General features: G+C 37.6%; 1 protein-coding gene across 14 annotated transcripts in view; it reads right to left on the bottom strand.

The window, feature by feature from the left end:
• Positions 1 to 14,985, bottom strand: part of PTPRK (protein tyrosine phosphatase receptor type K) — a 387,113-nt gene that overhangs the window by 297,206 nt on the left and 74,922 nt on the right. For all 14 annotated transcript variants that reach the window (XM_085055984.1, XM_085055988.1, XM_085055985.1 and 11 more), the window contains exon 2: positions 6,940 to 7,062. In XM_085055984.1, coding sequence (XP_084912110.1) covers positions 6,940 to 7,062 — 123 coding nt within the window. The remainder of the gene's footprint in view (positions 1 to 6,939; positions 7,063 to 14,985) is intronic.

The following is a 14,985-nucleotide window of genomic DNA, read 5'->3' as shown; positions in this document are numbered from 1 at the left end:
AGAAGCCAGAAAGCTGCATCACTCAAGAGAAAGCTGTGTCACAAGCAAGAATGATGTTAAAAATGCTCTGATGGCTCTGATGGAAACAGTGGATTTGTCCAAGATTGACCTACTACTTTGAAACTCTATCTATAACAAACTGATTTCTCCCCTTGTTTTAATTTAGTAGTCCAGACTGAGAAAAATATACTAATATACTTCAAATATTCAACTAGAGGGAAAAAAAAACAACAAGGAAAAAGAAGGAGCTGTTTCTCAGAAGGCTGCATTTTATACAGCTTCCATTGGATGGAAGGGATAAGGCTGAACAAAATAGTATTATAACTTAGAAGAGGAAAAGAAAAAGCAAAACCAACCGAATCAGACCAGATAAGCAGGTATAGCAGCTGGCCTTGAATATGAAGTAATTTTGTGTAGATACAGCAAGAAATCTGTGTCATTACTATTAATAAAAAAAACTTTACTTTTACTAAACTCATGCCTAAATTTCTTGAGGAAAAAATGGCTTATCTAAATGTACAAAACCACTGATACACTGCAATATTTACAAAGCCTCCCCTGTGCCACTCTGCTGTTCACTTTGTACCAAGTCAAGTGTATTTGAGAACAACAGGGAATCCTTGGAATTAGTCAATAGATTGATAGTGCACTGTACTGAATGAGCCAAATAGGATCAGGATGTTTACACATGTTCTTTAGGCAAGCATCAATTGCACTGGTCTAACAAGGCAGGCTTTTTTCTGTTAAATATGCTACTAACAAATAATACAGACAAAAAAGCAAGCACAAGGTTTACTGAACAGCAAGGGCAGGAAAATGTACTTTTCTGATCAAGGAAGTACTTCAAATAAATTCAGCTCTGCAGTGCATTGGCAAGTTAAACAGGAAATAAATATCAGTCAAATTTTGGGGTGAAGGAGAATATGAAGATTTAAGGAAAAAAATTCAGCCACCTTAAATAAAATATATCCATTCTACCATATAAAGAAATGCAAAAGGGAGAGAGACAACCACAATGTCTTAGCAGCCACAAACACAGACACAAGCTTTTGCAATTTATTTCATAATGTAATGACCCAGAGAAGCTTTCAATAATCAAATTTTAAAACCACCACACTCCTGACTTGTGGTTGCCAATCTATGGACTAGTCAACAAATTCCTTTGTGCAGTTTATCTGATCTTTACACCAACAATGCAAGTCATAGAGCAGCAAAATCTTGAAAATTCAGTTCTCAGCTGCTCAGTGGACTAGCAAACTTTTATCATGTGTCTGTTAAAATAGAGAGACCCAGAAAGAAGCCCTGTTTGAACTTCACCTTTCTGTAGCACAAAACAGCAAGCTGCCAGATCATGTGGGGTGCAGCATCACCATGGAAGAGCTCAGTAACCCAGGAAATGGTAAATGCTCTCCTGCTGAGCTCTCAATCTTTTCCATGCCTCAAGAAATACACCTTTTTTTCACTAGAGACTGTTTCCCGGTTAGCTTTTTCCTGACTATACCCTTACACATCCACATAATTTAAATTTATTCATAGGTTGGTGGATTCATTTTTACAAGAGAAAAAAATCAGATTTAAGTGAAGTAAAAGGCCAGAAGTCTCATCTATATGACATTTACATTACAGCTTTCCTTCCTGAGCTACATCCATATGAAATCTATATTAAAACACAAATTTCATGACCTTTTGGCTCCCCTCTTTCATTTATACATTTCATAAACACTTACATTGGTCCTGTGCTGAAATTCATTTTGGGTCATGCAGGTGACACAAAAGTTATTTCTTTCCTGTACCAGGCAGAACTTAAATAGAGCACAACTGACCTTTCAGATCACAACAAATACTCAGCACTATTTGTACAGGAACATTTAAGTTGCACGCAAATCTGAGGATGTAATTTTCATATTTCTTTCAGGCGCCCTAGAGGTTTACACAAGCCCTGTATCCACTCATGCCACCAGCTAACATGGTCCTCAGCAGCTGCAAGAGCAAAGCAAATCTTTTTACAGATGGACAATGAATTTTCTGCATTAACAAACTGACCCATGCTGCATACTTTCTTTTTTTATTTTCAATCCACATGAGTTCACACCTACATGCATATCAAAACAACTGGGAGAAGAGAGAAACATGTGAATGCCTCTGGGAATGACAGGATGTGGTAATGAGCAGTCAGACATTCTACCTAAAAACCATAAAAAATAAATTACCATGAAAGTACAGCCTAAGATTATTTGTCAACACATTTCCTCCCGTCTCCAATACCTTTCACCATATATGTTCTCCATTCTGAAATAACTGTGTAGTCTTCCCCCAAAATATCAGTCTAAACCAGAATATGTTAATGTTTTACTTTTCAGGATTGTTTTGTTTCTTTTCCTTTTTTTCCAGAGTAGTGACTTTAATTTTATTCTTTAACAGGGCAGCATAAAAGGTTATATATAATTTCTTTAAAGCGAAAAAATTATTTCTGCAATACTCTTCATTGTAACAAAAAGGGTTTGCATTTGCAAAACTCTGTAATACTAAAGAACAGCTTTAAAGATTTAATCTGTTTTTCTTTAGTCATGCTAGATGACAAGTGCAACTAAGGACCTCTCTCACTACTGTTAATTTGATTTCCTCAGATTTCTACAGAACCAATTAAAAAAAATTAGCACACATCCAATCCAGGCACATTATCCATCTGAGAGATCAGAAATAAGATGTCCATCTCAGCATGTCAGTATTGTCCACTATAATTTAGACATTCTTCAAAATGCATTTGTAACCAGGAGGGTAATAGCCCTTACATTAAAAAAGCCCTTCATTAAGTGGCTCCCATCACACAGCACATTACAGGCTCTCATGCCCTGACCTTGCATAGCCTCAGAGTAATGTTGCTTTTAACAGGCAAAGCAAACAGGGTAAATAATCCATCTTCTCTATCTGGGGGTAAAATCATCAGTAAATATATTATTAATATAGATAAAATGCCCTTTTGCACATCTCCAGTGGTATAAGAAAGCACTACTATTTACTCTGTCTTCTACAAAATTAAGTTATCCACACATAATGAATAATACCCTCAAATAACTGGAAAATATCCACAGACAAAATTTGGCTTCTTCTTAATAGCATTCTCCAATTTCAAACTTGTATAGTATAATGTAGAAAAATAACACACATGAAAACATAATACATGCTCTAAAGGGTTTGCTTCAACATCTAGAAAAAGTCTTTCTTTAGAGGAATAAAGACCACCAGGTAAATACTTGGACTTCATTTTTTGTCACCATGTTTACAAAAATACAGCACTTGGTTACCAACCCTGCCTCCCACAGAGCGCAAATGCGCAGCTGCAGAACCATTTTCACGTATGGAACATTTCAGTAGACTTGGACTTTCTGGCCTAGAATGATGGTCCAGAGAAAAGTGTGTATTTTATTTAAGAGGTCTTTTTAAAAAATCTTAATGGGTTGGAGGCAATGATTAGCACTCAGCTTTGGGCACCTCCTGTACATAAAACCAACCAGTTTAAAAGAGAAGTCATGTGTAAGTCCAAAAGAAGCAAGAAGTGCTGCATTTCCCCATGTTCCACAACAAAACCTGGCATTTTATTTTAGCCCATAGCAGATACTAGAAGCCTTCAAGGAGCCCACACACAGTAAGACAAAGTTGACAAGGCAAAACCATAGACACCTTGAGAATATTACTGATAAAAACTGTTTCTATTCAAGAACATTCCTAAATGCCAAACAGCTGGAAAGTAGGAGAGCAGTCAGGGCACAGATCAGCACTTATTTGTCCTACCTCTGCATTCTTGCCCAGGCAACTGCTAATGGCTACACTCTAAATCAGCAGATCTTTAGCTTGATCTAGCACAGTCACTTTCATGTGCTCTCAGAAAGCTAATGTTGGAAATCAGGTGTTTTCCCAGGTCTTAATAAGTAATCCAAAGATTTTATCATGTAAGCTGCAGTTCAGAGAATTTACAAGTTGGTGTTTATAGTTATACTCAAGCACCTGCTTTAAGTGTTCACTTTATTTTGAAATTAATCATTATGTACTGCATTTATTTTTCCCATAACAGAAGATAAGTAGCTTTTGCTTCTGCTCACAGCTTGAAAAATACAATATAGGTCAGTCTAAAAAAAATCTGAAGTTGCATTAATTACACAGAGGCAATTACATTTGCTTTACCAGTAGCATTTACTACTGCTACACTTGTAAAATGTTTTCCATTAGGAAGAGTTTTCATACTTTCATAGCACTCTGAAGCACGCGCCATTAGGTCTGAAATTTCCCATTTCATCATCCCTCTCCAAAGCATATTGATTTAAACCACCACACCCCCGAACCAAAAGCAAAACATTAGCACTTGTCAATTTAGTACTTGCCATAACACTAGCAATTGTCAGTTTTTTCCCTTTAACTGTTTTTTTACGTGTCCTATTCTGTCTGGCACACTTTATTTTGGGTTTTTTTGTTGTTTGGGGCTTTTTTTTAATAAGTCTTTCTGAAGGTACTGAAGATCATAATTTGAAAATTGAGTATAATCCTCTATAATTACAATGAATCTGGTAAAGTTAAAGCCCTGAAAGCTGCATCCTCGCTGTAAGGGTGTTATTCTTTTGTCACAGTGGTAAAACAGTGCTCCTCCCGAGACAAATCTGTACCTGAAGCCCCCATTTTATTGTATTCCAAAGAGATGTAAAAGACAAAAGCTCCAAACACTACAAAGGGTGTCCATGTAGAGGAGGTGTTGATCAAGGAGCCTTGTACCTAGCAGAAGGATTACAGGGCCTGAGGAGAAGAAAAGATGGAAAGAAAACATCCCCTACCCTACAACTTCAGTTTCTTTGCTGCTTAGTTTTTCTGGGTACTCCTTCCTTTCTCTGCTCTCATTCACTGACTGAACAGGAGACAGTGGTCCCTAAGAGATTCCCAGCTTCCACAGGTTATTAAATACAACACTTTTCAAAGTGAAAACTGCAGTAGTTTAATTGTATCTACCCTTTCATTATCACATCTTATTCTACTTGGATAACTTCTTCATGAGCAGTAGAATGCTTTTGAACCTATAGTTTCAGCAGTAATCAGGAAGGGTCACCAATGTTAAAACACTGCACAGCAGATGACTGCACACAGTTATTTCCCTTCTGCTTTTGTTCTGCTTCCTGCAGATCCGCTGGAAGAATTCAGCACTTATTGTACAAGCATGTTACCTTTTTAGACCTAATTTAAAAACATGCTATTTCAAACACAAATGAACTTAAATATTTAAATACGGCATGCATCTTCAGAATTTGAAGACTGTAAACTTCTTAAGGGGAGGCTCATCAGATCAGAATGGATTTAAAGCTTAGTTTTAGTCTACATCTCAGTCACCAAATATCAAGCTTGGTACAAGAAGTCTAGCATTCTAACCAAGGGAAGAAAAAAAGAATAATCAGAGCTTCTTTTATATCTGTTTTGGACTATTTCTGAAGCATTCCTTTATTCTGCTGGATTTTATTGAGCAGTCACAATTTTGCATGCAGATGCAAAAAAAAGAACTTCCTCTGAAAGAGTCCATGTGCTACACTCAGAGAAAAAAAGAGTCTGTAGCAGAACTGAACAGAAATCACATGCCAGAGAGCACTGTGTCATTTGACTCTGACAGCTGCCCAAAGATAACAGGTATGTTATTTGGGATAAGCAAGACGTTATCTTGTAATTTAGATTCATTCAAAATATAATTCCTCAAATTGTTCTTCTTCCTATACAAGATGCACCAAAGGTCTGCGAATACCAAATTTTTCCTTAAATGGTGCTTCCATCACAATTAAGATATCTCCAGCCTTTAGAAAAAAACACGTAGATTCTCAAAAATGCAAACTGAATAGTAACTAATTTTGGCCTTTCTAGGAGAGATACTGTTTTGAACTTTTTTTAATATAAGACCATCACGAATGTTGAGGCTTCAGGCTCTAAATTTATTCTTCCTTATGCAAAATGGAAGCGCCAAGAAGTCCATTAAATAAAGTGTGGATTTTGCGTAATTAACCTATTTTGCAAGTTATTTGGCATGGTAACGCCTGCTCACATCAGTGACTTGAGAGCAGGGGAACCCAGCTAGTTAGCAGTTGAGAAGTAAAATTATATAGTCAACCACCATTAATAATGCGCAACAGTATACAAAAAGCACAGGAAGGAATGGTGCAGAGGTGAGGTTACTTCTGTGTGGCAATATTTCCCACTCCTTCCCCACACATACCTCACTTCACAAAACCTTTTAGATACAAATAAAATAACCATGACCTTTCTTCCTCCGCTGCATGATTAATTACTTAATGTATTATTAATTGGAAAATGTAGCTGAATTTCAAATGCTTTCATTCTCTCAGCATATCATGCTGTCTGGGAAGCGCCGATTAAGCTGTTCATCAAAGGTGAGCAGGCAAGGTCATGTAGGCTGTGCCTCTTCAGTTATTCATTACCTGTCCCAAATAGTAATTAACAACAGCAATATTTCCATAAATCAAAGCTTTTCTGATTACCTTCAGATGATAGGGGGTTGGGGGGAGGGAAGGGAAGGAATCAGTGTATGGGGTTTTTGCTTGTATCCCGTTTTTCACCATTTCTTCTAGTGCCTACCTGAATAATTGAATCGATACATTAGCTGTCATATAAAACACAGAATTTGACTTAAAGTCAACAGAAATTCCACACAGAATAAAGAGCAGATTATGGCTTCCTTTCTCCCTTCCCTATAGCCCACCCCAGCTTTTAAGTGGGATTTGAGCTAAGAAGGCTTCTCAATTACCAAGATTTTTATAATTATTATTTTTGTTTCTTTTTATTACCTCCATTATCAAGGTTAAAGAGGCGATCACAGAGCATGGCCTAGAGACCATACTCAGTGAGGCTCCAAGTTTATAAAAAAACTTATCCTTCAGTATCTGTGAGGTTTCTCACCTTGAGGCATCTCAGGTGGCAAATAGTGAGGCTCTTGAGCACTGACGTGCACCCAGTCGAAATCATCGTACAGGTCTTGGTGGTAGTCACAGGGCCCAGGACCGTCATCGAACGTGCATCCTCCTAGAGAAGAAACTTGTTATTAGTTTATTTAAAAGCAGAGAACTTCCAAGAGCCAAGCAGAGGTGTTTCTCTGGGGCCCACCGCAGCTGCAGTGCCCACACAGCCGTGTACCACAGCTCACAGGCTTGCTTGTACAAAGCCAAAACCTGCAAACACCTCACCCATCACCGTTCCCCTCTCTTTGCTAAAAACATCACTGCACCACACAACCAATTTCCCCCGAGAGCACCTTTTGTGAGAGAAAATCATAGCCTGAAGTCACCAATCCAAGTGAAACCTATCTGAGTGTCTGTGTGACAAAAAGCAACACACCATCTAAACTACAGGGGAAACTGAAAATAACAGACCAAGCTCAAAGATCAAAGACGAAAATCAAAAACTCCAATGCATTGAACGCATAAACAGTCCAAACAGTAACAACAAGGATAAATACTGCATCCAAACCAGTCAGAAAAAAAATTAAAATTACTTAGAAATTAAATAATTTCTACAGAATGAATTGGGTAATCTTGATTTACTAAATCAGTCTAGCACAACATAGCAAGGCATTTTTTCAGGGTCACAAAAACAACAGATATGAAAACCTTACAACAAAAGTTGTGAGGAGAAGTACAGAGAGAAAGAAGAATGGGAGGAATGTAAACAATGGGAGGAAAAAAAAAGAAGACAGAATTCTCATGTAGCACAGTAATGTCTGCCCTGTCTCATTCAGTAAGTTTTTTATTCCGTTCTTAATTCAAGGCCATTAAGCAGGCTGGGAAAAGAGAGAAGAGAGCATGACAATCACAGAAAAAGATCAAGGTTTGAGAAGGGAGAAACAAAGGAATCAAAAGAGCCTGGTCAAAGAAAAAGCAGAGCATAAAGGCAAGAAAATACAGATGTCATGCATACAATTCTGCAGCAGCTGTTATCTCTGTGCATGGCACACAGCCCTAGAGTTTGCTCCTCCTGCTCGAAAACAAAAGGCAATACCAGGAGAGAGAGTGAAAGAGAAAACACAGTGCATTCATCATTATTTAGGTGGTATTTTTTACTCCAGAAAAGAAGTTATATAAAAACTCAAGAACTAGATGACAGACAATTTTTGAAAGTCAGGGGAGATATTTCTTGCATCCTCTCCTCTGTGTCCTCGGTACTTTGGGCACACATAACAACTCTCATCACAACAAAAGTTCCTTTTGTTAAGACACTTCGAGAATAGCAGGGATATTTGTTTTGACTTTGCTGACTGACTTTTTAAATATAAAATATGGGACAAGTACTGTAAGAACAAACAAAAACCCCCTATTACAATAAAATCCAGTGTTTCCCTATGATGAGTCACCACCACAACAGAAAAAGCCAACACTATCCCATGCCTGCCTGGGTCTCACCAGCTCACACTACAGTCCAGAGGCAAATGGGCTGCAGGTGAGAAAGGGGAGATTTAGGACCATCAAGAACTACAGACTGTGCTCATTCCTGCCCTCTGTACAAGACATATACAGTGTGGAACTCAGGCCAGAGAAAAAGGAATGGAGGAATGGGCATGTATGTCACCAAATTGAGACTGAAAATGTTTTTAACCTAGCCAAAACAGTATCACATAACAGGCAGACAGTTTGCACAGACAGTGTTCATATTTAGAGAAGAGGAAGCTCCTTTAACTAAATTCCATAAGTAAATCCATGCTGTATCGCACACCAAGAGATCATGTCATCTTCAGTTAAGGATAACTCAAATAGTTCCCACAAATCTGCAAAAGTATTTGTCATTTTGAATGAATGACAAAACCAATTTTAAGATAATCCTACATCATCAAAACCCATTGCGAGATACATACCCAGGCACTCCCAGAATTTCCTGTTAACCAATGTTCCAGCTGGCAAGGACAACACCAGGGCAGAAAGAAAACTCCACACTGAAGCAACATTTGTACTAAATCCTTGTACAATAAGCCTTTAAAACTTCATATTCATCTCTATGTTAACAAAACTTGTTTAAAGATCACCCTGTGACAACATAAGCAGAGCAACAGAAGCAACAAAAATACCACAACATTTTATTCCCTGTACTAAGTTGGTTACTACATCAGTGTCACTGTCAAAGACTGCAAGGCATGAGAGAAATATTTGTGTGTCAGAGAAATATTTATAATTTTCAAAGTTCCAACTCTAGTGCCCTCTGTTACTACTGAGATACTTTCCTAATTAACATATATTATGATAAAGCCAAAAAGGCTTAGAATATAAATCTTGCATTTTGATTTAACTTACATTACACTCCTATGATCACTCTACAGCAAAAAAAATGTACATTTCCTTCCACATTTTATTGATAAATGAATAGCAGTTTCCCTTAAAGGGAAGTTATCAGTCTGCTGTCCCAGAACCAAAATGACATATGGCTTTGAAGCACATGCCTACAGGGCACCCATTACCCTTTTTAATGGTTTAAGTGCCCTCAGTATATAAATTTAAACTACCAATGAATCTTTCAGACTCATTTGGAAGATGAATGTCTTTAATTGCTTGTCTTTGTGCCCACTATTAATTTTAGTTATCAGGGTTCTGATTAGCAATAACAACGCACCTGTTAATACACAGCAAGCAATCCCAACCTACTTGTGTGTCCCTCATGGCTGCACCCACAGAACAAGCAAGTGTGCATTTATCACATGCACAGGAGCAAAGTTTATCGGGACAGATTATCAACCCGCTGCAAAAGCAACACTGTAACAACTGCTTGAACCAATGGCTTCCTCTCATGGAGCTCACTGTCACCTCCTCTCACCAACATACCCAGAGACTTCAAGGCAAGTAAACAGCCAGTGCTGGAGTGTTTTATCCAGTATACAACAAGAATATCAGGCATTTTAAACCCCCTGCAGACTACTCCTCAAGACTTAAAACATGAGCAATTCAGACCTCTCCTCTGTTTTAACAGTCAATTGCCTGCATGCTATTTCAGTAATTCCAGGCAGTAGGAGACAAACCCAGTGCAAAATGCTGTGCGGAAAACACAAGGAGAAGAGGTGGTGGGTGGGTGCAACCTGCAGTGATATATTTTATTCCCAGTCATTTGTTCAAAACTGCATACATTTTAAATCAAATCTTAAACCACTGAAACGTAAAACCACATCTGACAAAAGTACACAATAGGTCAGGACTTATTAGCACCCTAATTCAGCTACTGGGTCACTGTCCACAACAATGTAGCAGTGCTGCTCAGGGAAGATAGTTGATCAGCTTGATGAATGTTCACTACCTTCCAGTGAAGTTCAGCAGCTGAACTCAAATACCCATTCATATATGTTGCCTAATATTTTGACATTTAGCTAATCTCCTACAAATGGCAAGTCAGAAAGCTCCTACTAAGACATTTGTAACTTGCCCCAAAACTCAGTAAAAAGGTACTTCACTACCAACCACTGTCCCATTACATATCACTAACACATTCCTTTAGCTAGAGCTGATGTATAATTTGAAATTTTTCTTCAATACTACACTGCCACTGGAATTTGTCCACACCTACCAATACACACGTCCTGCCACAGGGATTTGTGCACCTCTGCTTAATCTCCTGGCTGCAAGCACACTGTGCTGACATTCAAATGCTCTTGGACCTTGCACTACGTAAATCCACATTTACCTTAGATTTCTATTATCATGCTTCGGAAAAAGATGGCTGCAGGAGCAGTGATCAGAGCAATACACCAGACTGGTGTGACCTCAGCAGCCTGATGTGGGCTGAGGGATGAATGCAAGGCAGTCGGCAGCATCTCCTCCCTTCAAACAACACTGCCATCAGGACATGGCCCAGAAGAGCTGGATGGGACAGCATCAACCAGAGCCATGACTTGCCACACCTGCAGTGGTGGCAGCCGCCATCAAGTCACCCTCAACAATCAAAGACAAACAAAAAGAAAAAACAGGTAGTCCATCAGAAACACACACGCTGCCAACAGCTGGAATGGAAAGCTAAGAAGACACAATTTTAAGTCTCTAAGATTATTTTGTCAAACTACTAATTGTATTTTGGATCAATCAAATTTGTTCAGTTGCTTGTGAAGTATTTGGGAAACATTTACATTTCACAGAAACCAAGCAAAACAGCAGTTCATTGTATCCATTATCTTTTCTCATAAGCTTCACTAGGTTATCAACTTCAGCATAAACAGACCGAGAACTCACACACTCCCCTTCAACATCCTTCTAAAAGATGAGTGATAAATCATACTAGCCTCAAAAAATTTTCTGCCTACATGTCCATTTTCATTTATGAAAGATAAAGAATCTTAAATGTTCATTTTAAAAAGAAAGATTAATATCCCACACTGAACTCTCAGATAATAAATTAAAGCTCTGCTTAATAACAAGGTCATCAAGATTAATCTAAATTTAGTCTCAAAATTAATCTTAAAATCCCAAAAATTAACAGAAATTTAATAAAGATCATATATTCAAGATTTACACATCATCTATTGTGGGGGATTGACCCTGGCTGGACACCAGGTGCCCACCAAAGCTGCTCTATCAATCTGCTCCTCAGGAGAGAGAAAAATATTTTGAAAGACCTGTGGGTCACTCACTGATTACCATCATGGGCAAACCACACTCAATTTATTACCAATCAAATTAGAGTAGAGTAATGAATAATAACATCAAATCTTAAAAAACCTTTTGTCACACAGAAAATTTTTCCCCTTAAATCTGTTATGCCAGAGGCACTACCACTGTCGCTGACAGATGCAGCCAGGGTCTGTCCTGGAGCCTGACATTGGCTCTGTCAGACGCAGGGGAAGCTTCTGGCAGATCTTCACAGACATCACCCCTGTAGCCCTCCAGCCACCAAAACCTTGCCACACGAACTCAAATTGTTTATTTATTCATTTAGAGAAAGAGAAAGCTAAACAGATCTTTCCTCCACCAGGTTAAAATACAAATAAGCCAAAAACTAGAATAAGCACATGTCAATAACTCTCACTGATAAATGTACAGCTTTACTCTGGCTTCCCAGCTCATCAGCTCAGGACAGAAAGAAAAACTGATTCTGAATTTGAATAACTCATCTTTAGCTAACAATTCCAGTGTTCTCACAGCACTTCCTAGAGATTATGTCACTTCTACTATTTATAATAGAAACAGCCAGTTGCCCAATAACATTAAAGATATTCATAGCATTTATTATGAATATCATTATAGTGATGGTGCACTGGAGATCTACTGACTTCTAGATAAAAGACACTATTCCCAAATGGCACGTAAACATCTTGCATGTCAGTTTTAATATTTAGATTTTAGAAGTGTTCTTCATTACTTAGTTCTACAACCCATCAGCATGGCAAAGGATTTTTTTTTCAGCCACAGAATGGCATGTATAGAAAGACACTTGAAAGCATACAACTCTACAGTTTAGTCTGCAGTTTAGTCTGACCACTTCTGGTGTTATGGAAAATGCAAAACACATTAGCAATATCTTAAAGTTCATGCTCCTCCATTTTAGGGAGCTGGTTGTAAGCCCAGAAACTCATCCACTAGAAACAAGCAGATCACCAATACAGGAGATAAAAATCAAACCAAGAGTATGAGAGAAGTGTTGTACTAGAGGCACACAACAAATTTCTGTCAGCACAACTTCTCCTCTACACTGGGCTCAGTTACCAATGGTCTCTTTTAGGACTTCCATGTATGAAGGTGTCGCATCAGGGATGAAATTCTCTTTTCTCATTCAGCTGAAATGACTAGTTGGAGCAATCTGCTCCTTTTATTCGAGAGCATGCTTTTATTTTTCTCCACCACCTGCTGTAAAAGCACAATGAATAGCTCTAAATCTATCAAAGCAGATAGCTCCATGGCAAGAACTCAGTACAAAATTATGTTGATCTGTGACGGCAGGTAAAAGTCCTGTGAATTTTTTTTTTTCCTTCTCACATCGATTGGTGAATTCAAAGGTTGAAGAGTATGAAGGTGCTATAGCGGGTCTCTTTTCAGTCATATAGAACCAGGTACAAGTTCTGCTTTTAAAAATCACCCACCTACCACATTACTTTACCTGTTTGTATTACAGTACACCTTGAAGCACAGGATGTTTTCATCGTCTAAAAGCACTACATTATTTCTGTTATGAGCATTTTAAAGCACCTTGACTGCAGAGCATACAGACATCTATTAAGACTATACTAAGAATTGATATTAATGCAGTTTGAGAATAAATTCTAATGACTTATGTTAAAGTTCTTATGTTAAGTATTACCTACTGAAATGTAACACTGAAACAACCTTAATTAACCTATGGCATCTAAAAAAGCAGAAGATCAGAGGCACTCTTTAATGTTAAAAAAATAACCATGAAAAGAGCTGCACTTAAGGAGAATTACAGATTCTCCTTCACTACAAGGAGAAGTCATGCTAAATACTAAGCATATTTGTCTTCCTTACAGTGCTATCTTATTTTGTACTACTAGAATTCATTACACAAAACAACTGATTTCAGGTAATAGCAATAAAAGCCAAGTAAACTGAAATACCTACAAATGAATTTTTTTTAATTTCTCTAGAATTTTTCTTAATATTAGGAAGTTTTAATCACCCTCTTAGCTTCGTAACTTGAACATGGAACTCCAAGTCTCATCCAATAGCATCAAAGGAATGTAAACATCACCAGCAAAATAGGAAACATGGTAAATTATTCCTAAATTAAAATTATTATATTTTAGTTGTAGGGTTTTTGGTGGAGCTGTTAGAACAGCCAAAAATTCTAAACATCCCTATAAATATAAATTTTTCGGAAAAAGTGGTGAACAAACCTCTCCTAAATCAGTACATTCTATAAATCACCATGAAATTAAGAGCAATCCCACCCTCCAAAAGTCATTAAGTAGTGCCATAACTGAGAAAAAAGGTAGGGGAAAAAAATGCTTAACAGCTCACAATCAAGTCTGATCTAGGCATATTTTTTTCATTTTCTGTTTTCCATATTCCTTATTAATAAACAGCTAATTTAATAATAGCTAATTTTAGAAAGAAAATATGGGAACTTGCTAATTATTAGGTGCAAGTTATCGAGAATACAAGAAGTCCCAGGTATGGATATCCTTTCCTGTACTCTTCAGGGAAAAATATCACTATTAATGCCAGCATTTAGCCTAACCTCAAATATTGGAAGAGCATGAAGATTCTCAATTAGATCGGGTCTACCTGGCCATGCCATTTATTAGATTTCTTCTATTAGCCTCTCTCCATACCCAGCCTGGAAATCTCTTTGTACATCTCTGATTTCAAAAAGCTTTATATTCACAGCCGAGAGGAAACTTTTCCATGTTTTACCAGAAGTGAACAGGATGGAAAAAGGAAAGAGATGAAGGGGAGGAACGAGCAGTCTGTATTACACTATCTGTCCTTCAGTTTCCAAACTAAGCAAAACATAATCTAAACAAAAGTGTCTTTAAATCTCCTCTTGTTCTCCAGGGAAAAGAAGTTCTTCTGTTCTTTACTGGAGAGGTGACAACAGGTAGCTGCGAAAAGTCACAGTTGCTTAATGTCTTTTTCATCCTTCCTTGGCACCGGCAAGGCAGCGCAGAGCAAACAGCCCTACATATGCAGATCACTTTATATAACTGAAGCTACCAACACAATTTCCATTTCAGTTCACAAGATATTTCTGAAACCATGAGAAGAATCAACAGTTGCATGAAAAGATGAATAGATTTTCATCAATATATAATTTAAAACATCCACAGAACACCTAAGCTATTTCATATTTCAGCTTATAGATTGCAAGCCTCAGTATTTCTCCAGTACAGTGAGCAAACTTCTGAGCAATTGCACTGGTGACAAGGAATGATACCATTTGAATATAAAAAAATTGGGGGATTGAGGGGTGGAATCATGTACTTGAAATTAATAAATATTTTCATAACTATACCAATAGTAACTAAAATGC

The sequence above is a fragment of the Lichenostomus cassidix genome, chromosome 3, assembly GCF_008360975.1.
Source record: "Lichenostomus cassidix isolate B80296 chromosome 3, HeHo_3.0, whole genome shotgun sequence".
NCBI classification, from domain to species: domain Eukaryota; kingdom Metazoa; phylum Chordata; class Aves; order Passeriformes; family Meliphagidae; genus Lichenostomus; species Lichenostomus cassidix.
This window is presented reverse-complemented; position numbering and strand designations above follow the sequence as displayed.